The following is a 26,611-nucleotide window of genomic DNA, read 5'->3' as shown; positions in this document are numbered from 1 at the left end:
TCAGTTAATGGTAGGGCATTGGGGAGAGTTATAGAACAACAAGATCTAGGGGTACATGTTCATAGCTCCTTGAAAGTGGAGTCACAGGTGGACAGAGTGGTGAAGAAGGCATTCGGCATGCTTGGTTTCATTGGTCAGAATATTGAATACAGGAGTTGGGATGTCCTGTTGAAGCTGTATGAGACATTGGTAAGGCCACATTTGGAATACTGTGTACAGTTCGGGTCATTCTATTATAGAAAGGATATTATTAAACTAGAAAGGGTGCAGAAAAGATTTACTAGGATGCTACCAGGACTTCATGGTTTGAGTTATAAGGATAGGCTCGATAGACTGGGACTTTTTTCTCTGGAGCGTAGGAGGCTGAGGGGTGATCTTATCGAGGTCTATAAAATAATGAGGGGCATAGATCAGTTAGATGGTCAATATATTTTCCCAAAGGTAGGAGAGTCTAAAACTAGAGGGCATAGGTTTAAGGTGAGAGGGGAGAGATACAAAAGTGTCCAGAGGGGCAATGTTTTCACACAGAAGATGGTGAGTGTCTGGAACAAGCTGCCAGAGGTAGGTAGTAGAAATGAGTACAATTTTGGCTTTTAAAAAGCATTTAGACAGTTACATGGGTAAGATGGGTTTCGAGGGGTATGGGCCAAACCTGGGCAATTGGGACTAGCTTAGTGGTTAAAAAAGGGGCAGTTTGGACAAGTTGGCCTGAAGGACCTGTTTCCATACTATAAACGTCTATGACTCTATGAATCTAAGGTGGCCAGCTGCTATGGAGCTGTCTCGGGGAGCTGCAGGTTTCTACAAATTAAATGGGATGGAAAAGCACAGCAATCTGTGTCTACGCAGCACATTCACACACCTGACAACCAGACTCAGAAAATCGCAGTCCCCCGACATCTTTTCAAATTTTATTTCAGCCCTAACATTTCCCCCAACCCTGAATCGAGGTTGTAGCTAAGCCGTGAAGGCCATCCACCAACTGGCTCACTTGCCAACCATAAAAGTAGACAAGCCATGCTTTTAATTGACTCCTTAATGGCCTAATTGACTGCTTAATTGTCAGGGGGCTTGCTTCCAATTCCCATGTGTGCCCGCTGTCTGAAATATCGTGCAAGTGCATGGTGATATTGGGATGCACACCCGATGTCTTCTCACAAAATTCGACGCTCCTCTGGGTTGTGCATGTGCCTGTCTAAACAACATAAAATTCTGCAAAGTCCTGTCAGGTCTGCCCTTCCTTTCAAACAGAAAACAAACTCTCACAAGCATCCTGATTGGTTGTTAACTCAAACAGTCCTTCTGCTTGTTCAGAGCAGTACTATTTTGTCTCTCTCTCTCTCAATGTCTCAAACAGCAACAGTCCCTTTTCTAAGAGTTACTGTATGAAGATGTGAAAACTGTCACTTGATATTTCAAGAGGTTTCTGTTTGAGTTTCTCCCCTCATGGCAACCAGATTACATAGGCATGTCTCCGAGCTGGGGTGATTGCAGAATTTTCAATTTCACCTTACATTCAAGACAAAACATAACCATCTTGTAAAGTCCAGAGTTCATATATATTGAGTTTCCCAAACTTAAATACACTACATTAATCCACATTGATGGGGAGGGAATTGGTCACACACACACGTCCAGGCCCTGAGCTCACCAAACTGGATTGAACCTATTGATTTGCTGTAAATGTCAACATTTTTGAACAGGCTTTTATTATTCGAAACCTATAAAGGTTCCACCAAGGTCTTCAATCAAATCATTAAGGAAGATGATAACCAGTAATTTTGCCAACATGTTGTCTTCTTGTCCTGGGTACATACAGATTTATTGGTAACATCTCCTGCTTATAAAATGACAACCAGTTCCTCATCCAGTATAATATCTGATCATCGGTAACATGTATGCAATGTAATGCTATCTTTCTACACATTAATAATTATACATGTTTTTATTTGTTTTCACAGAAAACTATGGCTAGTAAAACCAATGCGCGGAAGAGATGGACTTTGCTCATCGACAAGATAAAAGCAGCTACAAACAATCCAGAAGATGACTTAGAATGTGACGATCCTCAATTCTGCATCCACTTGCTAAAGAACCCCATTCTTAGAAACTACAATAAGCTGAAAAAGTACCTGATAGGCAGCAGTAACACGTGGATGGTAACATTTCTGGAGCTGAGTGGCCTTGACATGATGCTGGAAGCCTTGGATAAGTTGTCGGGCAGAGGGGTGCCGAGCATTCATGATGCCCTCCTACAGCTCACTTGTATTAACTGCGTAAGAGCTGTGATGAATTCCCAAAATGGAATTGACCATATTGCGAATGATGACAACCAGATTAGAAAACTCCTACAAGGTACAGTTAGTGAATGTAGTTGAGGATACTTTTCACTGTGCTGCACTCCTCTCAATAGAAACTGGAGAATCAAATGTAAAGCTCAGAGTGCCCATTTACAGCACCGTTGATTTTGAAATTGCCTGCATGTATTCTCAGTCACTATAATGTGGCACAATGTCACAGTGGTTAGTGCCGCTGCCTCACAGCGCCAGGGACCCGGGTTCAATTCCGGCCTCAGTCGCTGTCTGTGTAAAGTTTGCACGTTCTCCCCGTGCCTGCATGGGTTTCCTCCGGGTGCTGCGGTTTCCTCCCACACTCCGCATGGGAGGGTTCGATTCCCAGCTTGGGTCACTTTCTGTGTGAAGTTTGTACATTTTCCCCATGTCTCTGTGGGTTTCCTCCGGGTGCTCCAGTTTCCTCCCATTGGCCATGTTAAATTCTCCCTCAGTGTACCTGAACAGGTGCCAGAGTGTGGCGACTAGGGGATTTTCACAGTTGCCTCACTGCAGTGTTAATGTAAGCCTACCTGTGACACTAATAAATAAACTTTAAACTTTAATTTTAAACTTTGAAAACTTTAAATTTTAAACATTCCAAAAGATGTGTGGGTTAGGTTGATTGGCCATGCTAAATTGCCCCTTAGTGTCAGGGAGGTTAGCAGGGAAAATACGTGGGGTTATGGGGATAGGGCCTGGCTGGGATTGTTGTCAGTGCAGGCTCAATGGGCCAAATGGCCTCCTTCTGTACTGTAGGGATTCTATGATTCTATGATTCTAAATCATGGATGTGTGGTGCTGGTGTGTTACAGGTCACTCAGGGAGGCTGGGTTGCTGTGGCAACATGCACTTTTACATGCATGTTGCAGTTTGGGACTGTGGGCAATGATGGTAGAGGCACCAACTTTCTTTCCATCACATGGCTGACCAGGAGTCTCTCCCTCTCTTATCGTCGTTGTGTGTTGGAGGATTTTCCGGTTAACATTCAAGCCATTTGGTTGCACTTTGCACACCTTCCTTAGCCATGAAGGTCTTGGGGTTGGGCTCGAACCCAGAGTTTCTGGCTCAGAGGCAGGGGTGTTAGCCTCTGCGCCACCAGACCCCCTCCAAGGATGTGTCAAAATGGATAAATATTCTGGAATTTGCTAGATGACCGGTAGGGAATCAGGGGCTGGATGCACAATTTCCCCTGAGGAGATTAAATAGCTGGGGTGGATGATGCACAATGACCCAGATTTTGCAGTAGGAATAATGGTGAAACTATTAGCACACGCCACAATTGAAGACTAGATCACCGCAACCTCCTTCACACGTGCTGTTAAACAGTAATCAGCATACTGCTGTCCAGTTTCTATTGACCTAGGTTCAACTGACCCAAGTTCAATTCTGGCCTCGAGTGACTGTGTGGAGTCTGCACGTTCTCCCCGTGTCTGCGTGGGTTTCCTCAAAGCCGCTTCAACTGAGCCATTGGTTCCCAACCTGGAAATATTCCCACCGTTTGGTCAGGTACATCTGACTGAAAAATCCGGGATTATCTGTGAACTGGATTTGATGGGGCAAGTGGCCTCTTTGTAATCCATACTTCCTCATGTTCCTGATTATAATTTGAAGACACTTCTCTCTACAGAAATTAATATAAAAATAAGCTCATATACAGTATTGTATTTGGCATACATGTTTGCACGTTTATACAGATTAACAAACCTAGATTTATAATGTGTCATACACAGAATTCACTAGAAAATGTATTTTTGCTCAGCAGGGCGGCACGGTGGCAAAGTGATTAGCACTGCTGCCTCACAGCGCCAGGGTCCCAGGTTCAATTCTGGCCTCGGGTCACTCTCTGTGTGGAGTTCTCCCTGTGTCTGCATGGGTTTCCTCCGGGTGCCCCGGTTTCCTCCCACAGTCCAAAGATGTGTGGGTTAGGTTGGTTGGCCATGTTAAATTGACCCTAGGGACAGGGGGATTTGTAGGGTAAACGTGTGCTGTTGCAGGAATAGGGCCTGGGTGGGATTGTGGTTGATACAGACTGGATGGGCTGAATGGCCTCCTTCCGTACTGCAGGGATCCTATGAAGAATATGGAATCATAGAATCCCCAGAGTGCAGAAGGAGGCCATTCAGCCCATCAAGCCTGCACTAACAATTCAACCCAGGCCCTGTCTCCATAACCCCCAGGTATTTACCCTGCTAGTTCCCCTGATGCTATTAGCATGGCCAATCAACCTAACCATACATCTTTGGACTGTGGGAGGAAACCGGGGCGCCCGGAGGAAACCCACGCAGACACAGGGAGAATGTGCAAATTCCACACAGTCACCCAAGCTGGGAATTGAACCTGGGTCCCTGGCGTTGTGAGGCAGCAGTGCTAACCACTGTGCCACCGTGCCGTCCACACAATAAGTGGAAGTGCTGACACTTATTTGATAAATTCTGCTTCCATATAGCTCTAAACTCACCTGTCATCCTGGTGAAGAAACAAGTGTTTGACTTGCTGGCAGCGCTCTGCATGTACTCAACAGGGGGGCACGTTCAGGTTTCACAAGCATTACGACACTACAAGGTAAGTATATCCTGCAATTACCGCAGGAAACATGACATTGATTGAAAGAATGGAGGGGCGGGGGGTGGTGTGGTGGGCGGGTGGTGGGGTGGGGGTGGTGTGGTGGGCGGGTGGTGGGGTGGGTGAGTGGGGAGGGGGGGCTGGTGGGGTGAGCGGGTGGTGGGGTGTGTGAGTGGTGGGGTGGGTGAGTGGGGGGGGGTGGTGTGGTGGGCGGGTGGTGGGGTGGGTGAGTGGGGGGGGGGGGGGTGTGTTATTTTCAGGGTTCTGCACTTAGGGGCAGTTAAACAAATGGAAGCAAAATCTGCCGCATCTGATTTTCTAATACTTGCTGAGCCAAGTGACCCAGTAAACATTGCCTTTACATGTAGAAAACTACACCCACATTGTGCCAGGACGTTTGAGAAACAACTTTGCGATGCCAACCTCTGCTTTCTCAGGCGACTAAGGAGATTTGGCATGTCCGCTAAAACTCTCACCAACTTTTACAAATAGAAAGCATTCTTTCCAGTTGTATCACAGCTTGGCATGCCTCCTGCTCTGCCCAAGAAACGACAAAAGGTTGTGAATGCAGCTCAATCCATCACGCAAACCGGCCTCCCATCCACTGACTCTGTTTACATTTCCCGCTGCCTCGGAAAAGCAGCCAACATAATCAAGGACCCTACGCACCCAGGACATATTCTCTTCCACCTTCTTCCGTCGGAAAAAAGATACAAAGGTCTGAGGTCACATACCAACTGACTCAAGAACAGATTCTTCCCTGCTGCCAACAGACTTTTGAATGGACCAACCCTACATTCAGTTGATCTTTCTCCACACCCTAGCTATAACTATAACACGACATTCTGCACTCTCTCCTTTCCTTCTCTGTGAACGGTATGCTTTGTCTGTATAGTGCACAAGAAACAATACTTTTCACTGTATACCAATGCATGTGACAATTATAAATCAAATCAAAATCAAAAATCGAATCAAATCCACTAAGGTAAATTGCTGTATTGATATAGATCCCAAGATTATATAGATTCCCAGAATAGCACCATTCAATGTTCCAGTGCAAATATCTGTATCATTTCTAGCAGCATTGGTTATTGCAGAGTGCTTGCAATGGCAATGCCTTGTGAAATAAAGCATTCTCCCCTTAAAAGGCAGCCTCTGACCTCTTGATGACAAAAAGAACCAGCAGAGTTTAACATGGGGTTCAAGATTCCACACTCTTTTCAGTGTAACTTCAGTGTAACATCAGCAGGTTCAGCAGCAATTCCTGATGGGACTGCCACCCAATAAATCAGATTGCCTCCCTCCCTTTAACTGGTCTCAGAGTAAATGTCGAGTTAGTTCATTTATATGTATTCAATGTATTCAAGAGGCGGCTAGATATAGCACTTGGGGCGAATGGGATCAAAGGTTATGGGGAGAAAGCAGGATTAGGCTATTGAGTTGGATGATCAGCCATGATTGCAATGAATGGCGGAGCAGGCTCGAAGGGCCAAATGGCCTCCTCCTGCTCCTATCTTCTATGTTTATACATATTATCAAGCAGGTCAATGTACTACAACCTGAGTTTCCTGCTCTTACACTGGCATTTGGGAAAAAGTCACAGTGAGATTTGTAAAGTGACACTCTTGCCAGGCTCAGTTAAGGCAGAAGGAAGTGAAGCTGGTTGATAAATCATGCGGGAATCTGGACTTTATAAATAGGGGCAGAGAGTTCAAAAAGCAAAGGAGTTATGTTAAACCAGTACAAAACACTGTCCCCACATCAACTGGGGCATTGTGTCCACCTCTGGGTATCGCACTTTAGGAAGGACGTTAGAAATGGTGTAGTAAAGATTCCTGAGAATGGTTTGAGGGATGAGAGGTTTCATCTTCAAGGATGAATTGGAGAAGCTGGGACTGTTCTCCTTGGAGAAGAGAAAACTGAGAGGAGATTTGATGAAGGCATTCAAAATCACAAAGGTCATGGACAAAGTAGCTAGGGGGAAATTGTTCCGATTGGTGGAAAGATCGAGAAGGAGAGGACACCGACTTAAGCTGATCAGCGAAAGAAGCAATGGCTAAAAGAGAAAAAGCTTTTTCATACAGCACGTGGCTTGGATCTGGAATGTACTTCCCGTGAGTGTGGTGGAGGCAGATTCAACCATGGCTTTCAAAGGGAATTGGATAATTATTTGAAGAGGAAAATGACTCAGGACTATGAGGAGAAGGTGGGGAAATGGCATTAAGAACTGTACTTGCAGAGGAATGTCACAGAGGCCAAATGGCCTCCTTCTGTACTGTAACTATTCTATGATTCATTGATACTATGGACAGTGTATAGACTTTTTAACCCTAAATGTCTCATAGATACATCAGTCCTACATCCCTATCGGGTGAAGCAAGCAATTTAAGAAAATAAAAATTTTTGGTTGTAACCTGTGAAGTCCATTACTTAGGTGCTGTCGTTTCTCTGGCAGTGAGATGTGCCTAACTAGAGCAGCGGACACATCCACACTTGGTTAAGTCTGTGAAAGATCGGTCACTGGACATTCAAGAAGCCAGACAAATCATAGAAAACTGATATATTCTAGATGGAAATTTAACATTTCCATCGAGCACATATTAAAAAATACAAGCTGCATGTAAGATGTGTTTTTTCACACATAAATGTGTTACAGATGGCAGAAAGATGACCACCGTGCGAACAAAATACAGCAGTCAAGATCTGAAGCATATGCAGATTAGGGGCGGCACGGTAGCACAGTGGTTAGCACTGCTGCTTCACAGCTCCAGGGTCCCGGGTTTGATTCCCGGCTCGGGTCACTGTCTGTGTGGAGTTTGCACATTCTCCTCGTGTCTGCGTGGGTTTCCTCCGGGTGCTCCGGTTTCCTCCCACAGTCCAAAGATGTGCGGGTTAGGTTGATTGGCCAGGTTAAAAATTGTCCCTTAGAGTCCTGGGATGCATAGGTTAGAGGGATTAGCGGGTAAAATATGTGGGGGGAGGGCCTGGGTGGGATTGTGGTCGGTGCAGACTCGATGGGCCGAATGGCCTCCTTCTGCACTGTAGGGTTTCTAATCTTCTAATCTTCTAATCAGATCAGAGTTCCAATTTCAGTACCTGGATTATCAGAGGTTATAACTAATACTGAACAGTTCTTTCCAGCACAGTTTAATATCCTTATTTTTGATTGCCATCTGCAAAATAGCGCTATCACAGGAAATATAAATTATGACAGTGTTCTGTTAAATAATTGTAACCATTGTACAAGACAACAATTCTTATATATTTTGCCTATAACCAGGAAATGTTCATTAAGCAAATAGGCTGTTTGGATCCTATTCTGCTTAAAACTGATATCTAATCAAAGCAGTTCAGCAGAAAAGTGGCAAAATACAAAGTGAAAGTCCCACCCGGAAATTGCACACTTCATCAATCATCTAAATGATTCAGATGTTCCTTCCAATCAGTGCTTGTTGCCTTGTCTATTGACAGATGCGATTAATATCTCTACAAATTAGATCAAGCTTTTTGCCACATTAAGTGGAACATTACAGTTTGTGGCTTCATTAGATCGAAAGTTTTTTATTTTTGTATTCCTTTGATCTTGCCAATGAAAAGTATTTTAGATTATTTAATTTCCCTGTGTCCCGAAATGCCATCTTCATAAATTATTGTCACCTACGGCTTTATTTGGCTCTTTTCAAAAAATGTGATGTGAGAATAATCTTTTCAACACAACGAGTGGTTGGGGTCTGGAATGCCCTGCCTGGAAGTGTGGCGGAGGCAGGTTCAATCGAGACATTCAAGAGCGCATTAGGTGATTACTTAAATAGGAACGATGTGCTGCGGTATGGGGAAAAGGCAGGGGAATGGCACTAAGCCATGACGACCGTTTGGAGAGGTAGTGCAGACACCCACAGCATTTTCAATACCCTCTGTCACTTTAACAATTTCCTGGCCCTAAACGTGGGCGGCACAGTGGTTAGCACAGCTGCCTCACAGCGCCAGGGACCCGGGTTCAATTCCGGCCTCGGATGACTGTCTGCGTGGGTTTCCTCCGGCTGCTCCGGTTTCCTCCCAGTCCAAAGATGTGCAGGTTAGGTGGATTGGCCATGCTAAATTGTCCCTTAGTGTCAACGGATTAGAAGGGTAAATACATGGGGTTACAGGGATAGGGCCTGTGTGGGATTGTGGTTGATGCAGACTTGATGGGCCAAAAGGCCTTCTTCTGCACTGTAGGGATTTTATGATTCTTTTGACAATGGATGTCCAATTTCCTCCACCTCCAGTCTCCACGAAGTTGCCCTTAGGTTCCTGCACTTCCTCCTTGAATGGAGGCCCAACCAGCCCATACCCACCTCGGCTTGATTGAACTTGTCCTTACACACAGCTACATCTCCTTTAAGTCCGACCACTTCCTCCACATAAATAAAATCTTTTTCACTTTTCCAGTATCTACAGCAGTTTGCTTTTGTATTGTGCATATTTCAATGGTTTCCCTTCTTTGGATCATCAGTGTAAGTCAGGACTCCAGCTTTGGACCATTCCTCTTCATTATCCATCTGTTGGCCCTTGCCAAGATCATTCAGAAACAGTGAGGCCATTTTTTAAATGTCACCCGGTTTTAGATCTTTCAATTCCAAGCCTTTCACTTACTCTCCTACTGCCTAATATAAGCTCTTGGATGAATAAAATTTTCTCCAGGCTAAATCATCCTTTATCGCTTACTTCAGCTGCCATATGCCTTTCATCTTAGTGCACCAGTCCCCCAGAATGCCATCTTAGGTCAGGTAGCTCAGAACCATGATGGATTGCTTGACTAGGAGACTGTCCCTGCATCAGGTTCATCATCAAAATTGTCTTTTCTCTGCTTTGAAACAATGCCCCAACAAATGCAAGCCTCCAATCTGAGCTTTAATGTCCACATGAGTTGACTTTTCTGATGTTCTTTGAGGCAACCTCCAATTTCCATAAATTGCAATTCATTGAGGATGCCACTGTCTGCATCCTTACCCACTCAAAGGCCTGCACCCCATCAGCCCCCACTTCCCCTTGGCCTCATTTATCCCCTGTGTGCATGCATCTCAATTCTAAGATCCTTATCTTCAACTTCAAATGCCTCCACAGCCATAATACCCTATCCCCGTGATCTCACTGAGCTTTAAGTCCCTTGTGTTACATTTTGCTTCTTGTTCCCCATAATATCAAAGGTGACTATTTAATCTATCCTCTGGAATTCACTCAACTGCTTCTATTTTCTGCTTTAAGCTCCAAACTTTGGTCACTCCTTGGCCCCATCCAATAATTCCATCTGCTTCTGTTTCTTCTGGTTGTATCACAGCTCGGTATGGCTCCTGCTCTGCCCAGGACTGCAAGAAACTACAAAGGGTCATGAACGTAGCCCAGTCCATCACACGCAAACCAGCCTCCCATCCATTGACTCCGTCTACATTTCCCGCTGCCCCAGTAAAGCAGCCAGCATAATTATGGACCCCACGCACCCCGGACATTCTCTCTTCCACCTTCTTCCATCGGGAAAAAGATACAAAAGTCTGAGGTCACGTACCAACCGACTCAAGAACAGCTTCTTCCTTGCTGCCATCAGACTTTTGAATGGACTTACCTCGCACTAAGTTGATCTTTCTCTGCACCCTAGCTATGACTGTAACACTACATTCTGCACTCTCTCCTTTCCTTCCCTGTGTACGGTATGCTTTGTCTGTATAACGTGCAAGAAACAATACTTTTCACTGTGTATACAAATACATGTGACAATAATAAATCAAATCAAAAACCCCCACTCGAAGATCTTCCTTCACTCTCTGCCTAAAGTGTTAATTGATGGCATGGAGCTGTGACGCCAATATTACTACCTCTAATGATTGGCTCACAGATAAAACGTTTTCGTCCTCGTTAAATTACAGCATAAAATCAAAACAATTGACAATATTCTCGGTTAACTTACCAAATTAATTACCTTTCACAACTAAAATATTTCAATGCTAAAATGCTTCAGAGATGAGAAATAATATGAGGTGGGATTTTATGGCCTCGCCCGACCCGAGACCGGAAAATCCCACCTGAGGTCAACTGATCTTCCCACTGTCCGCCCCTCGCCCGCTCCAATTCCCATGGCAGGCGGGGCGGTAGAGCCCTGGCGATTGCGTTTCATATGTTCTACAAACAGCAGTGATGTTCGCATTGGACGTGCAAGATTTATCTTAGATAATCACTTCAATCTATTTTGTTCTTAATTGTATTTAAAGAGGAGAAGCAGATTGTTGTTTGCAATCTTTTTTTTTTGACAGAGTGCTGAGAAGTATCAATATGGATTTAATGTCATTATGCACGAACTCCGAACAGATAATGTTCCTTACCAGGTAACACTACTCAGTGTTATCAATGCTGTTATCCTGGGGACTGAAAACTTGCACTCACGGGCACGGTTCAGGAACGAATTCATTGGTAATATTTTCTTTACATATTATGTTGTTTGTCTTACATTACCTGCTGATTTAGTTCAAAATGATATTTGCATTAGTTGTGGATTGTTACGGCAATTTCCCTTATTCATTGCTGCATACAATAGAAAATGGCCCAGGAAATCAACATAATGGGTGGGATTTAACGTTGGGGATTGGGGTCATGCCTGCCAGCTAGAAAGGCTGGCGAGAGCCCCAAACCACCTACTTGCGGGAAGGTTTACTGAGTTAATTGCCAATCAGGCACTTAACTGGACTGTGGCGGGTCTTCCCCACGATCAAGGAACCCAGGGACATGATCAAATGGCAGAGCAGACTCCATGGGCCGAATGGTCTAATTCTACTCCTTCATCTTATAATCTTATGGGCAGATGCCCACTTATCAAGAGCTGCCAGCTGATTAGAAGTTGGCAGCTCTTCATTGTTCGGCAGAGTGGTAAGGTGTTGGGCATAATTCAGTTGGTTTCATTGAGGTATGCGTAGTCTTGGGTCGTTCAACAGTAAGTATTTAGTAATTACTAAAAATGATATACATAGGTACAGTAATGACCCAAGCTAGGAGCTATCTCCATGCATGCTTCTATACATAGCCCTGTCCAACACTACACTTGGCGCCTTGGTGTAGATCATGTGCTCGCTAACATCATGTGTGGGCAGTACTGTACTCAGTCACATGTTAACCCTTTATGTGCCGGACCCTTATACTACAGGCAGCGGTAGTACCTGGAAGTGGTAACTGCTGCCATTATGCACCCACCTGTCACCCAGGGTTGCTAAAGGATGAGTGTCAGGTAAGTGATGGAAGGAGAGGGATTATGGGGTGGGGCCCTTGTAGGAGGTGGAGGGGAGCAACAACAAAGGGAGGGGGCTGACTCTCAGTGGGCACCCCCTGCTTCCCAATGCCGGCTCCCTCAATCAGACATTACATATCTTTGAACAAGGGATCCCCTGCCAGCAACTCTGACAGGGGTTTGTGTTTTGGGCTTCCTGCAAGGCAAATCCCCCACCTGCTGCTAAATGAATACCAGGGGATGGGATGAAGCCGTAAGTGAGCTTAATTCCCAATTAAAGACCATTTGTAAAGTCTCCAACCTGAATTTTCCCCTCACTGGTGGTATTTGAACACGTTTATATGTTAGAGCCTAACATGGCTATGACCTTTATCTACAAACACAAGAATTAAAGGAGTAACAGGTCATTTTCAAAATTGAGATTGATAGATTTTTATTAGATAAGAATATCAAGAGGTTTGGAGAAAGGTGAGTCAATGGAGTTAAGGTAGTGGTCAGCCACGATCCAGTTGGATTGCAGATGAGATTCATGGGTCTGAATGACTCCTGTTCATCTCTATGTATGGCACTAGTTTTGTGAGAACTATCATTGTTAATCTGCAAAATGGAATTGTGAAATCATGGAGCTTTCACATTTTTATTACCAATGATGAGAGTATAGGAGTTCTTCAGAACAGGAAAACAAGAATTAGGCCCAATAGGCCTCCCCTATGAATAGAATCATAGAATTATTCCGTGCCAAAGGAGGCCATTCGGCCCATTGAGTCTGCACCGACCACAATCCCACCCAGGCCCTATCCCCATAACCCCATACATTTACTCTAGCTATCTCCCCTGACTTGAAGGGGCGATTTAGCATGGCCAACCCACCTAACTCACGCATCTTTGGACCATGGGTGGAAACCGGAGCACCCGGAGGAAACCCAGGCAGACACGGGGAGAACATGCAGACTCTGCACAGACAGTGACCCAAGCCGGGAATCGAACCCGAGTCCCTGGCGTTGTGAGGCAGCAGTGCTAACCACTGTGTCACCGTTTCTTCTCAGCATATTCCATAATCCATTCTCCCTCTACAAATGTACCTATGTGGCTCTTGACCCGGTGCAGTTCTATGATTCTCCCTAGTAACTGCAATTCATTTTTTTTGGAACAAACTATTCCATCAGACTTTCCTTATTATTTTAACTTTCTAATTTGTAACTTTTTGTTCTGACATTTGATATACGAAGGATACTTCTACAAATCAGTGCAGCTAGTAGTGCATGTTCCCAACAATAAAATGACTGGTCAAAAATGATGGGAAATGCACATCCCATCATCTACACAGCGGCACAGTGGTTAGCACAGCTGCCGCACAGCGCCAGGGACCCAGGTCCAATTCTGCCCTTGGGTGACTGCCTGTGTGCAATTTTGCACATTCGCCCAGTGGCTATGTGGGTTTCTTCCGGGTGCTCCACTTTCCTTCCACAATCCAAAGATGTGCAGGTTAGGTGGATTAGCCATGCTAAATTGCCCCTTAGTTTCCCAAGGTGTGTAGGTTAGATGGATTATCCATGGTAAATGTGTGGTGTTATGGAGATAGGGCGGGGGGGGAGGGCTTGGGTAAGCTATTCTCTTAGAGAGTTGGGTGCAGACTCGATGGGCTGAATGGCCTCTTTCTGCACTGTAAGGATTCTATGATTCTATGATCTAAGTGTTGGAAATGAGACACTAACAAGGCATTCTTTCAGCTGCACAGACTCAAAAAGATCACCACTGTGTTACCCCAAAGCTAATAGAAATGTTGTTTTGTGAAATTGTGATATTTTTGTGAAAATATCCATACAAAATACCTTAAAGTCAGTAATTAGCCAACTAAATTGGTTCTTGAGCACAAAAGATGGAAATGACTTATGCTATAGTGTTTCAAATGATTTTACAATAATTATTCCTTTCTCTTGTAGGCCTTCACTTGCTGGATGTGCTGCCAATTCTGAAGTAAGGACTATTCCTATAACACTCAAAGCCACTGCTTGCAAACTTCAATCCAGTAACCAGTAAATTAGAGATATTCACAGCATTCACTGCAAGCCGCCCAGAAATAAACACTTTGCATTTGTGCATAAATTGCACCTTGAGGTTCAAAGGCTGGAAAACTAAGTTATAGTTTATTTTTTCAATGAATTTAAAAGTGTTTTCATTTAGTTTAATCCTATTTGGAATGCAATACCATTTCACCATCAAAATTATAAATGGAAGTCTTCAATTATTTATTCCAATTACTACAATCAGGCATTGTTTTTTAGGGATGTTCTAATTCTACTTTGCAAAACTTCTCATGAGGAATCTATTGTTACAGAGGTAGTAACAGGACAGTTAGAAACTCATATTACAACCAGGCACAGTCAACATGGTTTGATGAAAGTGAAATCATTGGGGCGATTTTCCCAAAAGTGCTGAATTGGTGAGAAAACTGGTCTAGATCACGACTGTTTTTTCAGTGCAACTTCAGACCCAAATCTCCCCACTCTGTGCAATGCAAAGGTCACGGACTCCCTCAGTACCACCCTTCCAGCCACTCTCATGGCCCGGATGCGGCCCCCACGACAATTCCCGGGACAGCCCCAACCCCAATCCCAGAGCGCCCCGATGTCCAGCTCCCCGCAACCAGCAGTGATGATCCCCCCACCCCCTCACCCCAGCAAATCCCCCCCCCCCACCCTGCTGATCACCCCCCACCCCCCAGAGGCAGACCTCTCTGGGACGCAAGCCCCCCTCGGCAGAACACCACCTCCCCAGCCCGCCCCGATCGCTGGCCTCCCTTGAGCCCAGACCAATCCCCATGCAGAGTGGCAGGGGGAACCCCCAGCCCCACCGATCGCCCCCCTAGGCTCCGCCCGCAAGAGACCCCGCCCCCTTGGGCAGTGCCAAGGTGCCCTCTGGCCATGGGCACTTTGCCCCTTGGACAATGCAAAGGGGCACAGGCTGGCACTGCCAGGTTGCCTATGCCCAAAGGGCACCACCTCCCCGCTGTGTGACCCCCTGGGAGGCCCCGATTGCCCCCCCCCTTCACTCCGGCAGGGCCTCCCGCTAGTTTCCCAAATGTGCGGAGCTACTCTGAATCCCGCCGGAATGAAATACTCCAGGCGGGGTGGGAGATGCTATCGGGCCTGGCAAGTTCCGAAGTTGGGCCGAAGGACCTGTTTCCATGCTGTAAACCTCTATGACTCTATGACGGGCCTGATAATCACATTTAAAATAGATCTAAAATACATTTTTAAAAAGATTTAAATGTCTTACCTCTGTTCATAGAATCATAGAAACCCTACAGTGCAGAAAGAGGCCGTTTGGCCCATCGAGACTGCACCGACCACAATCCCACCCAGGCCCTACCCCTACATATTTACCTGCTAATCCCTCTAACCTATGCATCTCAGGACACTAAGGGGCAATTTTAGAACGGCTAATCAACCTAACCCACACATCTTTGAACTGTGGGAGGAAACCTGAGCACCCGGAGGAAACCCACACGGACACGAGGAGAATTGCAAACTCCACACAGACAGTGACCCAAGCCAGGAATTGAACGCAGGTCTCTGGAGCTGTGAAGCAGCAGTGCTAACCACTGTGCTACCGTCCCACCGGTTTCCAGTGTGATCCCGACTGCAACTGTTCTCCGGATCTGGAAGATGTGCATGCGTTGGGAACCCATCCGCAAATCTCATGAAATGGCCAACATGCGCATCTCCCGATCCGACCCACCAGAAAATTTGCGAGTCGCGATGGGAGAATTGTAAACTGTGACAGATGAAGATGTTGGGGGAGGGGGAGAAATGGGACAGAGGTAGAATGTAGAAAAAGGGAAGTGGGGGGAGAAAAGGTAAGGGAAGAGGGAAGGAAAGAGTTGGGGGGGGGGAAGAAAAATGAAGGAAGACAATAAAGAAATAAAAGGTAGAGAACAATAAAAAATTAAATAAATTAGAATGAAAACAAAGGGGCCGAGGTGGGGTAGAGCAAATCATCTGAAGTTGTTGAATTCAATGTTGAGACCAGAAGGCTGCAATGTGCCTAGCCAGAAGATGAGATGCTGTTCCTTCAGTTTGCGTTGAGCTTCACTGGAACATTGCAGCAGGCCAAGGACAGACATGTGGGCATGGGAGCAGGATCGTACGTTAAAATGGCAAGCAACTGGAAGGTCAGGGTCCTGATTGCGCACAGACTGAAGGTGCTCAGCAAAGCGATCACCCAGTCTACGCTTGGTCTCTCCGATATAGAGGAGACCACATTGGGAGCAGCGAATGCAATACACCAAATGAAACACTGCTTACCTGGAATGAATGTTTTGGACCTTGGATGGTAAGCATGGAAGAGGTAAAGGGACAGGTGTTACACCTTCTGCGATTGCATGGGAAGGTGACATGAGTGACGGGAGAGGTGTTGGGTGTAGTGGAGGAGTGGACTAGGTTATCCCAGAGGGAATGGTCTCTGCGGAATGCTGACAGAGGGAATGAAGGGAAGATGTGTTTGGTGGTGGCATCACACTGGAGTTGGTGAAAATGGCGGAGGATTATGCTTTGCATGCAGAGGCTGGTGGGGTGAAATGTGAGAACGAGGGGGTCTCTATCCTTGTTCTGGGAGGGAGGAAAGGGGGTGAGGGCCGTGGTGCGGGAGATGGACTGCACATTGTTAAGGGCCCTGTCGACAACTGTAGATGGGAATTCACGGTTGAGGAAAAAGGAGCACACATTAGAAGCACCACTTTAGAAAGTGGCATCATCGGAACAAATGCGACGGAGGCGAAGCAGCTGAGAGAAAGGGATGGAGTCCTTACAGGATGCAGGGTGTGAAGAGCTGTAGTCCAGATAGCTGTGGGAGTCAGTGGGCTTGTCATGGATATTGGTAGATAGTCTATTGCCGGAAATAGAGACAGAAAGGTCAAGGAAGGAAAGGTAAGTGTCTGAGATGGACCAGATGAAGGCGATGTAGGGGTGGAAACTGGAAGCGAAGTTGATGAATTTTTCAAGGTCTGGACGAGAGCATGAAGCGGCACCAAAATAGTCATCGATGTACCGGTAAAGGAGTTATGGGAGGGGACCTGGGTAGGCCTTGAACAAGGAATGCTCCACATACCCCACAAAAAGACAAGTGTAGCTAGGATCCATGCGGGTACCCATTGCTACTCCTTTGATTTGGAGAAAGTGGAATGAGTTAAAGGAGTTAAAGACAAAAGGGAACCAGTAGATGTAATGTATTTGGATTACAAAAAGGCATTTGATTAAGTGCCACTTAAAAGGTTACTGCAGAAGTTCCTGTGGTTCGGGATAATATATAAACATGGATAGAGGATTGGCTAACTAACATGAAACAGAGGCCAGAATTCTCCGATCACTCCATCACTGCTGGCAGTGAGAATGGAGAATTTGGCATTCAGCCAAATCTTCATTCACTGCAACGGGACTGGAGAATCGGAATCAATGGGCTAAGGAGGGGAAGACCTTGGAACATATCATCGTGTAGACACAGGGTGAGGGTAAATCTGCCTCAGGAGTGATTTCCCTCCACTGATTGAATAAACTGCTCATTGCCTAGATTTACACATTATGAATTCTCACTTATCAAGATATCAGAGAGTTGTCAGTTCATTGAGCCACATCTCTGCATGAAACAGCACTTTCATGAGAAAAGGGTTTTTTTTAAATGTGGTTAGCAAGGTTGGGAGCCTTGCCAACCAGAAGGAAGTAGCAGGAATTGGGGTTTGTGCCTCATATTGACCATGAAAGTTAACCTCAAAAACATCATCTACAGCACTTACGCAATTTCCAGTATGCACTGTGGCTGGGTATAAAATAGGAAAATTAACCCTTTTAAAACATCATTATATTGTTACTTACTATTTATTTTCAGGGAAAAGGATGATGCAGATCTATTGATTCAGTGTTTGAAATTTGAGGAAGCCAAGGCAGAAGATGATGAAGAGTTAACAAAAATCTATGATATGAACTGCCATGAAGAGGTTTTTGCCGCATTGTTGAATAAAGTAAGATTGTAATCTGTTATATTACACCAGAAACTGCACACTAAATGTAATTGTAAACACGTGGTCAGAATCAGCATTTGTTCATAGAATCATAGAAGACCTACAGTGCAGAAGGAGGCCATTTGGCTCATCCAGCCTGCACCGACACCAATCCCACCTAGGCCCTATCTCCTTTACCCTATGTATTTATCCTGCTAATCCCCCTGACACTAAGGGGCAATTTAGCATGGCCAGTCAACCTAACCTGCACATCTTTGGACTGTGGGAAGAAACTGGAGCACCTGGAGAAAACCCATGCAGACACGGGGAGAAGGTGCAGACTCTGCACAGACAGTGACCTGAGGCTGGAATTGAACCCAGGTCCCTGGCACTATGAGGCAGCAGTGCTAACCACTGTGCCACCATGCTGCCCATATGGTGTTCTTGATATTAGAATCACAACTAAATGTATTCATTCTTAAACTAATCATGTGCTATACTTTGCAGTCAAAGTAATAGTGAGATGCCTCCTGTTTTATATGCTCAAATGCAATGGCATTAGACAAGAGCCAAAGTCACAGAAATTCAAGCATACAAACTAGGAGCAGGGTTTGGTCAGTCAGACGTTCGAACCTGAACCCCCATTCAATAAGATTACCCAAAAGCTGCTGTTTAAGATGTGTTGCTCTTCCATTACCTTTGCCATCTCGCTCTTTGCCTGACTATTAAAATGGACTGAATGGTACAAATTTGCTGCGTGTGATTGTTCAATATGAACTAAGCTCACAGCAGAAAGTTATTCTTGTCCAGTTCGAATTAAGTACTCTTTAAACAAAAATGTGGCAATTGTTGCTCATTGACTAACAACCTCTCAGGCACTGAGAAGTAACAATGCCGAGTGGCCATGTGTACCTGTGACCTTGTAAGGACTTCAAACACAAAATTGTGGAAGTGATAAGCTCAGTGGTAGCTGCGAATAATGGGTTTACGTACATCGACGGTTAGAAATGGGAAATCACTGAAAGTCAGAAGGGTCAATTCCTGGTAAATAAGGCTTTCTCGCTGTCCAGCACGCCACTGACTTTATTAACTTTCGTGCATATGAACCCTACCGCGGTACAGCATTCTTCTCAGATTGTCCCACTTGTTTCTTGGACATCAAGAAAATGTAAAAAAAAGAAAATTTGGGTGGCACAGTGATACAGTGGTTAGCACTGCTGCCTCACAGCGCCAGGGACCAGGGTTCGATTCCCGGCTTGGATACCTATCTGTGTGGAGTCTGCACGTTCTCCCCATGTCTGTGTGGGTTTCCTCCGGGTGCTCCGGTTTCCTCCCACAGTCCAAAGTTGTGCGGGTTAGGTTGATTGGCCATGTTAAATTGCCCCTTAGTGTCAGGGGGAATAGCTAGGGTAAATGCATGGGGTTATGGGGATGGGGCCTGGGTGGGATTGTAGTTGGTGCAGACTTCATAGAAATCATAGAAACCCTACAGTACAGAAAGAGGCCATTCGGCCCATCGAGTCTGCACTGACCACAATCCCACCCAGGCCCTACCCCCATATCCCTACATATTTTACCCACTAATCCCTCTAACCTACACATCTCAGGACACTAAGGGGCAATTTTAATCATGGCCAATCAACCTATCCCGCACATCTTTGGGATGTGGGAGGAAACCGGAGCACCCAGAGGAAACCCACGCAGACACGAGGAGAATGTGCAAACTCCACACAGACAGTGACCTAAGGAGGGACCTAAGGTCACCTAAGCTGGGAATCGAACCCAGGTCACTGGAGCTGTGAAGCAGCAGTGCTAACCACTGTGCTACCATGCCACCACTTGATGGGCTGAATGGCCTCATTCTGCACTGTAGGATTCTATGATTCTATGATCACTGGGTTGTCAACTGCATACCAGGAGCACTTTCATCCTATGTACTAATCTCCTTAGCATCACTCCTGCCCGCACAATAAACTTAATTATAATTTATCTTTGTAACCACCCTTAATCGCTCTAAATTTGCTCTGTGTACTGCTTAGAAACCTCTTCTTTCATTAAATCGCTCCCCTTTGCTGAATTGGTCACTGCTTTGTGGATGTGCAAATAGCATCATGATGTGGAAAGGTGAAACAAATAAATTGGGAGAAAAATAGTTTCAACTGAAAAGGAAAATGCTCCTTTTACACTGTGATAATCCCAAACACTTGCATGGGGAATCATTGTTCGACCTCCTTGTAGGACCCATCGAATACGAGCTCCTGAGGGATTGGTAATAAACTCACCAGGTGTAACTTGTATACCAAACCTTATATAAAACAGGCCCCTGAGTGGGTCCATTGTTGCATTGAGATCAGTGGGGGTGACAGGGAGTCCATTGCCACTTTGCCTGTGATCAGTGGAGAGGGAAGGGGGGCCCATTGCCATCCTGCCTGTGATCAGTGGGGGGGAGGGAAGAGTGGACCACTACCACTTTGCCTGTGATCAGTGGGGTGAAGGGGGTCCACTGCCCCTCTGCCTGAGATCAGTGGGGGAGGAAGGAGGGAGGGACCCACGATTGGTCTGAGTGATTGGGGTTGGGGAGGATAAGGGGGTCAGTAACGTTGTGGGGATGGGGCAATTTCTGTGGGGGCCAGGGTGAGGCATTGTCTGGCCCAGGAGGGATGTGGTAGGGGAGCAGCATTCTATCATTTTTTTTCTGCGCATGCGCAGTTGGAGGCGCCAATCGGAGCTGCAGGATTTCGAGTGCATTTAGCCCCACCCTCAGGCTTCTGCAGCGCGATTCGGAGTTGCTGACATTCTTGCAGGCAGAGTGAGTATGGGGGCACCTGAGAACAGGTCTAAAAGTCGGATATGAAACACTCCCAGTTTCAAGTCTACCCAGCACTTAGAATCAAAATGGTAAAATAGGGTCCATTATATATACCCATTACATTTCCTCAAAGCTTTATCTACACTTACATCAGTAAACTCACTTTGACTTTGTCTTCAATTCTAGGTGAGCAGCCCAGCAGCCCCTGCCCAGCTGCTATCAATTCTCCAGGGACTCCTACAGCTGGAACAATCCAGCAGTAGCAGTGCCCTGCTCTGGGAAGTCCTAGAAATCTTGGTGAACAGAGCCATCCTAATTGTTGACGACAGTAAGGAAAGATTACTTGATAAAAATAGCTACAATTAAAAGGTAGTTTCTATCTACAGTTGAATGTAAATAATTACTTTTGGCCTTCTGAAAAAATCAGAATGCTCTGCACTCATTGTTCAATTTTACTAGTTTAGTTTCACATTTTAAAATTCATTGTAAGATTTAACAATTATATCAGTTGCTATTGTAAATTAGTTTGACGGATGAATTTTCGATTCTTCTTCCGTTTATAATTCCAAGTAGCTTTACCAATATTAATACATGTTGAACTATTCATATTTCCAATGCCTTTCTTTGCACAGCTCCAGAAAGTGATGTTGATACTATCATGAAAAGACTCTTATCAGTTAAACTGGAAGTAAATAATCAGGCGCTGAAGGAAGAAACGATTGTTACTAAACCTGAAAATCATGATTGTGTTGAACCTAAGCCTTCAACTGAAGAAAGTCCGAAGAGCACTTACTCTACCCCCTTTGTACCATCACCTCCTCCTCCTCCTCTTCCCACTCCCCCTCCTCCTCCCACTCCCCCTCCTCCTCCCCCTCCCCCTCCCCCTCCACCTCCTCTTCCCCCTCCCCCTCCTCCTCCCCCTCCCCCTCCTCCACCTCCCCCTCCTCCTCCCCCTCCTCCTCCCCCTCCTCCACCTCCTCCTCCTCCTCCTCCTCCTCCCCCTCCCCCCCCTCCTCCCCCTCCCCCTCCTCCACCTCCTCCTCCTCCTCCCCCTGCACCATCCGGATCCCTTCCTACAATTTCCGACAAGACCGGTGTTCCACCACCATCCAGGCGGATGAAGAAGCTGAGTTGGCAAAAACTCTCCAAAGCAACTTCAGGTACATATGTGACATGTTCCTTTTCAATGAGAGTGTTGCCTGTTAAGATATCACTCAGAACCATTAACACTTAAAGTAGAAACCCAAACAACCAACCAATTAACCCACAGAGCTGTGCCACGGGATTTCATGTTATTAAACAAAAACAAACATCATTGTATATCAAAATGAATTGAGCAAAGTAAAGCATTATTTAACTTAACATTTTATAATTTATAAAGACTAGTGCTGTAAACTGAGTTCTATTTTCCATTTCCCCCGCCTCCAAGAGTTCCCTTATCTTTACGCTCCCTTCAGTTTTCCTGGGATGAACTAAAATAAAAATATATATATATCTCACCATCTCCAGAATTCACTCTGATTTCTCTTCAGTGTTCCAGCTATTCCCCAGGGTACAAGATTTCATGGGCACCCTTCCATTAGCTTTTGGCTAAGGAACTCTCCATTTTCTTTACCAAACTCACAACTCTGGATTCCACAGCTCAAGCACAGTTCACCCTGTGATTCCTGCACAGTGGCTTAAAACATTAGAAAACATCCCTTGGTTTCCAATTGCTATGGTTTCAAACTGCAACCCTCCAGAAGTCCAAATGCAGCAAGGTTAACCGCCTTTCACTGAGGATTACTGTAGAGGTGGCAGATAAACAGATTTTCCAGTCATTTTTCCCTATTCCAACTTTGTCTTATACAGGATATAAAGTGAAGTAAAGTTTGTTTTTTAGTCACAAGTAGGCTTACATTAACACTGCATGAAGTTACTGTGAAAATCCTCTAGTCGTCACACTCCGGCGCCTGTTCGGGTACACTGAGGGAGAATTTAGCATGGCCAATGCACCTAACCAGCACATCTTTCAGATTGTGGGAGGAAACTGGAGCACCCGGAGGAAACCCACGCAGACACGGGAAGAATGTACAGATTCCACACAGACAGTGACCCAAGCAGGGAATCGAACCTGTGTCCCTGGTGCTGTGAAGCAGCAGTGCTAACCACTGTGCCACCGTGCCGTCCATATAGGCACCCAATCACAAGCTGCATCATGGATGATAGCTCTCACATTTACTTTAGCCGTATGTCTGGCTTCAACATTTGACTCCCAAGGTGCTCCAAACTACATGAGACCCAAAGCTGACACAGTCTCCCCGCTGCTTCTCTCAACTAATCTTACCTGCTGGCTATGCCCCAGGTAGAAACGCAAAAAAATTAACCACCTTATAATTTCAAAGCTTTCCTTAATCCTGGGAAACCACGTGTATAACTGCAGATGTCATGTCTCCAGTTCTTTACCTAAGTAAACCTAGGTGCTGTTTGTGATCTTACCTTTCCAGCTGTTAACCTCTTATGTTGCCCCAATCTTTTAAGTGTAATCAACTCCAAGCTAGTTTGAATTGCATTTACTTCATGACTGATTTAAAAAATTTCTCAACCAAACAACTTCATTTTCTACGGTTAAAATTCTAGTTCCTAAATTTCGTTCCTATTCTGAAACATATGAATTACAACATAAGGCACATGTAGACTTGTACTCTGGAATACACCAACTGGCACCAATGGATGTTGGACAGCCTGCCTCTGCTGAAACTGATCAGAACTGGTCACTAGGACATGCTTGGAACACAAGTTCACAAGAACACAATAAATAGAAATCATAGAAACCCTACAGTGCAGAAGGAGGCCATTCGGCCCATCGAGTCTGCACCGACCACAATCCCACCCAGGCCCTACCCCCCACATATTTACCCGCTAATCCCTCTAATTTACGCATCTCAGGGGCAATTTTAACCTGGCCAATCAACCTAACCCGCACATCTTTGGACTGTGGGAGGAAACCGGAGCACCCGGAGGAAACCCACGCAAACACGAGGAGAATGTGCAAACTCCACACAGACAGTGACCCGAGCCGGGAATCGAACCCGGGACCCTGGAGCTGTGAAGCAGCAGTGCTAACCACTGTGCTACCGTGCAGGAGTAAAGCCCCATCATCCAATAAGATCATAGCTGATCTGATTATTTCCTCAGCCCCACTTTCCTGTCTCCCCCACAACCCCTGGGTCCATCGTCAGTCAACAATCTATCATACTCAACCCTGATTATGTTCAATGACCCAGCCCCCACTGCTCTCTGGTGCGGGGGCGGGGGGTTGGGGGGGAGGGGGAGAGAATTCTGCAGACTAACAATCCTCTGAAAAACACAATAGTTCCCCTTATCCCAGCCATAAATGGGAGATCTTAATAACTGTGTCCCCTAGCTGTAGACCCCCCAGCCCCACGAGGAAGAAACAGCCAATCAGCATGCACCCTATGAAGCCTTCCCAGAATCGTATATGTTTCAATAAGAACATCTCTCATTCTTCTAAACTTCAATGGATATAAATCCAACCTGCTCAACCTTTCCTCATGAGGTAACCCCTTCTAAATCAGAAGACCTTAGCCGAATGGGTATGAGTGCCTTCTGGAACAAAGTGTCCAAGTAACGTTCCTGCTCCCCAATGCATTGCAGTGTCTAAAGCTTGGCCTCCAGCTCATTAGTTCCCAGCCAACGTTCCTTGAGCTGTAAACATCACTGCAGACATGGTTGCCATGGAGCACACTGGTGACCACTCTTCCCACATACTACAGCTGCAATACATCACCAGCCTAGCTATCTCCATTGTGTTTAAATTAATTATTTTTATGAATTAAATTTTAATTAATGCCTCAAGTCCTGGTTGTGCTTATATTTTTAATGTTTCAATTAATGTTCTACTTACCCTGGCTGAAATTCCCAAGTTAAATAAGACAAAATGAGAAAATACTCACCAAACTAATCACTATCCTGCTTCTTTACAATGTCAAATCTTAATTTATTTTTCTTTCTGAATGCACTCCTTGAACCAACAGACTGGCTACTGACTAACTCTTGTACACCCCTCTCTTCTAGGGGCAGCACGGTGGCACAGTGGTTAGCACTGCTGCCTCACAGCGCTAGGGACCTGGGTTCAATTCCCAGCTTGGGCCACAGTCTGTGTGGAGTCTGCACATTCTCCCCATTTTTGTGTGGGTTTCCTCCGGGTGCTCCGGAGTTCTCACAGTCCAAAGATGTGCAGGTTAGGTTGATTGGCCATGCTAAATTGACCCTAGTGTCAGGTGGTTAGTAGGGTAAATAAGTAGAGTTATGGGGATTGTCGTCAGTGCTGACTCGATGGGCCGAATGGTCTCCTTCTGCACTGTAGGGATTCTATGATTCTGCTGTTCACATAATGAAATCTCATTCTCTGTAATGTTTCTTTAGCATTTCAACGGGCAGCTCGGTGGCACAGTGGTTAGCACTGCTGCCTCGCAGCGCCAGGGTTGCAGGTTTGATTCCCGGCTTGGGTCACTACCTGTGCTGAGTCTGCAAGTTCTCCCAGTGTCTGCATTGGTTTCCTCGGGTGCTCCGATTTCCTCTCACAGTCCAAAAGACATGCTGGTTGGGTGCATTGGCCATGCTAAATTCTCCCTGAGTGTATCCGAACAGGTGCCGGGGTGTGGCGACTAGGGGATTTTCACAGTAACTTCATTGTAGTGTGAATGTAAACCTACCTGTGACACTAATAAATAAATTTTTAATTCTTTATACTCTGCTCTACCCTCGCTCTTTCCCACCACTCACAAAGTAGTCTTCACTCCTCTTCTAATTTTCTCTTAATTTGTGGAATCACACATCTGGTCAGAATTCACTCAGAATCTTACACCTCTGATGAGAAAATTCGGAAGACTGAGGAAGCCTCAGTGGTGATATAATTCCACTTTGTGACAGTCTGTGTCACCCATACCATTCCTGATAAGAAAAATCCATATTCCTCTCAGAATTTACTCTTCTTTCATAAATTCCACAGAGACTTACTTTCTTGACCCACCACATTTCCTCTTTCTGAGCTGTAGGGCTGTGCAGCGACGCCAGTATTTTGTCAGCCACAAATGGCCCTGTATACATGCCTTGTGTGTGCGGTGGAAAGCACACAGTGAGAAAAAGTGAATTAAAATGACTTCAAGAGCTACACGCTTTCTCCCCAAGCCCTCTTCAGTAGCATCTTCCAATGTGTGGTGATTCATGTCATAGAGTCATAGAGGTTTACAGCGTGGAAACAGGCCCTTCGGCCCAACTTGTCCATGCCGTCCTTTTTTTTAAAAACCCCTAAGCTAGTCCCAATTGCCCGCATTTAGCCCATATCCCTCTATACCCACCTTACCCATGTAACTGTCTAAATGCTTCTTAAAAGACAAAATTGTACCCGCCTCTACTACTACCTCTGGCAGCTTGTTCCAGACACTCACCACCCTCTGTGTGAAAACAATTGCCCCTCTGGACATTTTTGTATCACTCCCCTCTCACCTTAAACCTATGCCCTCTAGTTTTAGACTCTCCTACCTTTGGGAAAAGATATTGACTATCTAGCTGATCTGTGCCCCTCATTATTTTATAGACTTCTATAAGATCACCCCTCAGCCCTCTACGCTCCAGAGAAAAAGTCCCAGTCTATC

At 45.5% G+C, this 26,611-nt stretch overlaps 2 protein-coding genes across 2 annotated transcripts in view; both read left to right on the top strand.

Moving 5' to 3' along the window:
* Nucleotides 1-1,967: 1,967 nt before the first annotated feature.
* inf2 (inverted formin 2) lies at nucleotides 1,968-14,128 on the top strand. The gene is made up of 4 exons (XM_078233190.1): nucleotides 1,968-2,355; nucleotides 4,780-4,895; nucleotides 11,183-11,339; nucleotides 14,091-14,128. The coding sequence occupies exons 1-4, from the start codon at nucleotides 1,968-1,970 to the stop codon at nucleotides 14,126-14,128; spliced, it is 699 nt and encodes a 232-aa protein (XP_078089316.1).
* Nucleotides 14,129-17,088: 2,960 nt separating this feature from the next.
* LOC144506760 (inverted formin-2-like) overlaps nucleotides 17,089-26,611 on the top strand; it is a 45,240-nt gene continuing 35,717 nt past the window's right edge. The window contains exons 1-5 of the mRNA XM_078233117.1: nucleotides 17,089-17,108; nucleotides 18,031-18,163; nucleotides 21,138-21,279; nucleotides 21,584-21,756; nucleotides 22,042-22,111. Coding sequence (XP_078089243.1) covers nucleotides 17,089-17,108; nucleotides 18,031-18,163; nucleotides 21,138-21,279; nucleotides 21,584-21,756; nucleotides 22,042-22,111 — 538 coding nt within the window. The remainder of the gene's footprint in view (nucleotides 17,109-18,030; nucleotides 18,164-21,137; nucleotides 21,280-21,583; nucleotides 21,757-22,041; nucleotides 22,112-26,611) is intronic.

This window comes from Mustelus asterias, chromosome 18 (genome assembly GCF_964213995.1).
Source record: "Mustelus asterias chromosome 18, sMusAst1.hap1.1, whole genome shotgun sequence".
In the NCBI taxonomy this organism is placed as follows: Eukaryota; Metazoa; Chordata; class Chondrichthyes; order Carcharhiniformes; family Triakidae; genus Mustelus; species Mustelus asterias.
Note: the sequence above shows the minus strand (reverse complement) of the source record. Positions and strands in the feature narration are given on the sequence as shown.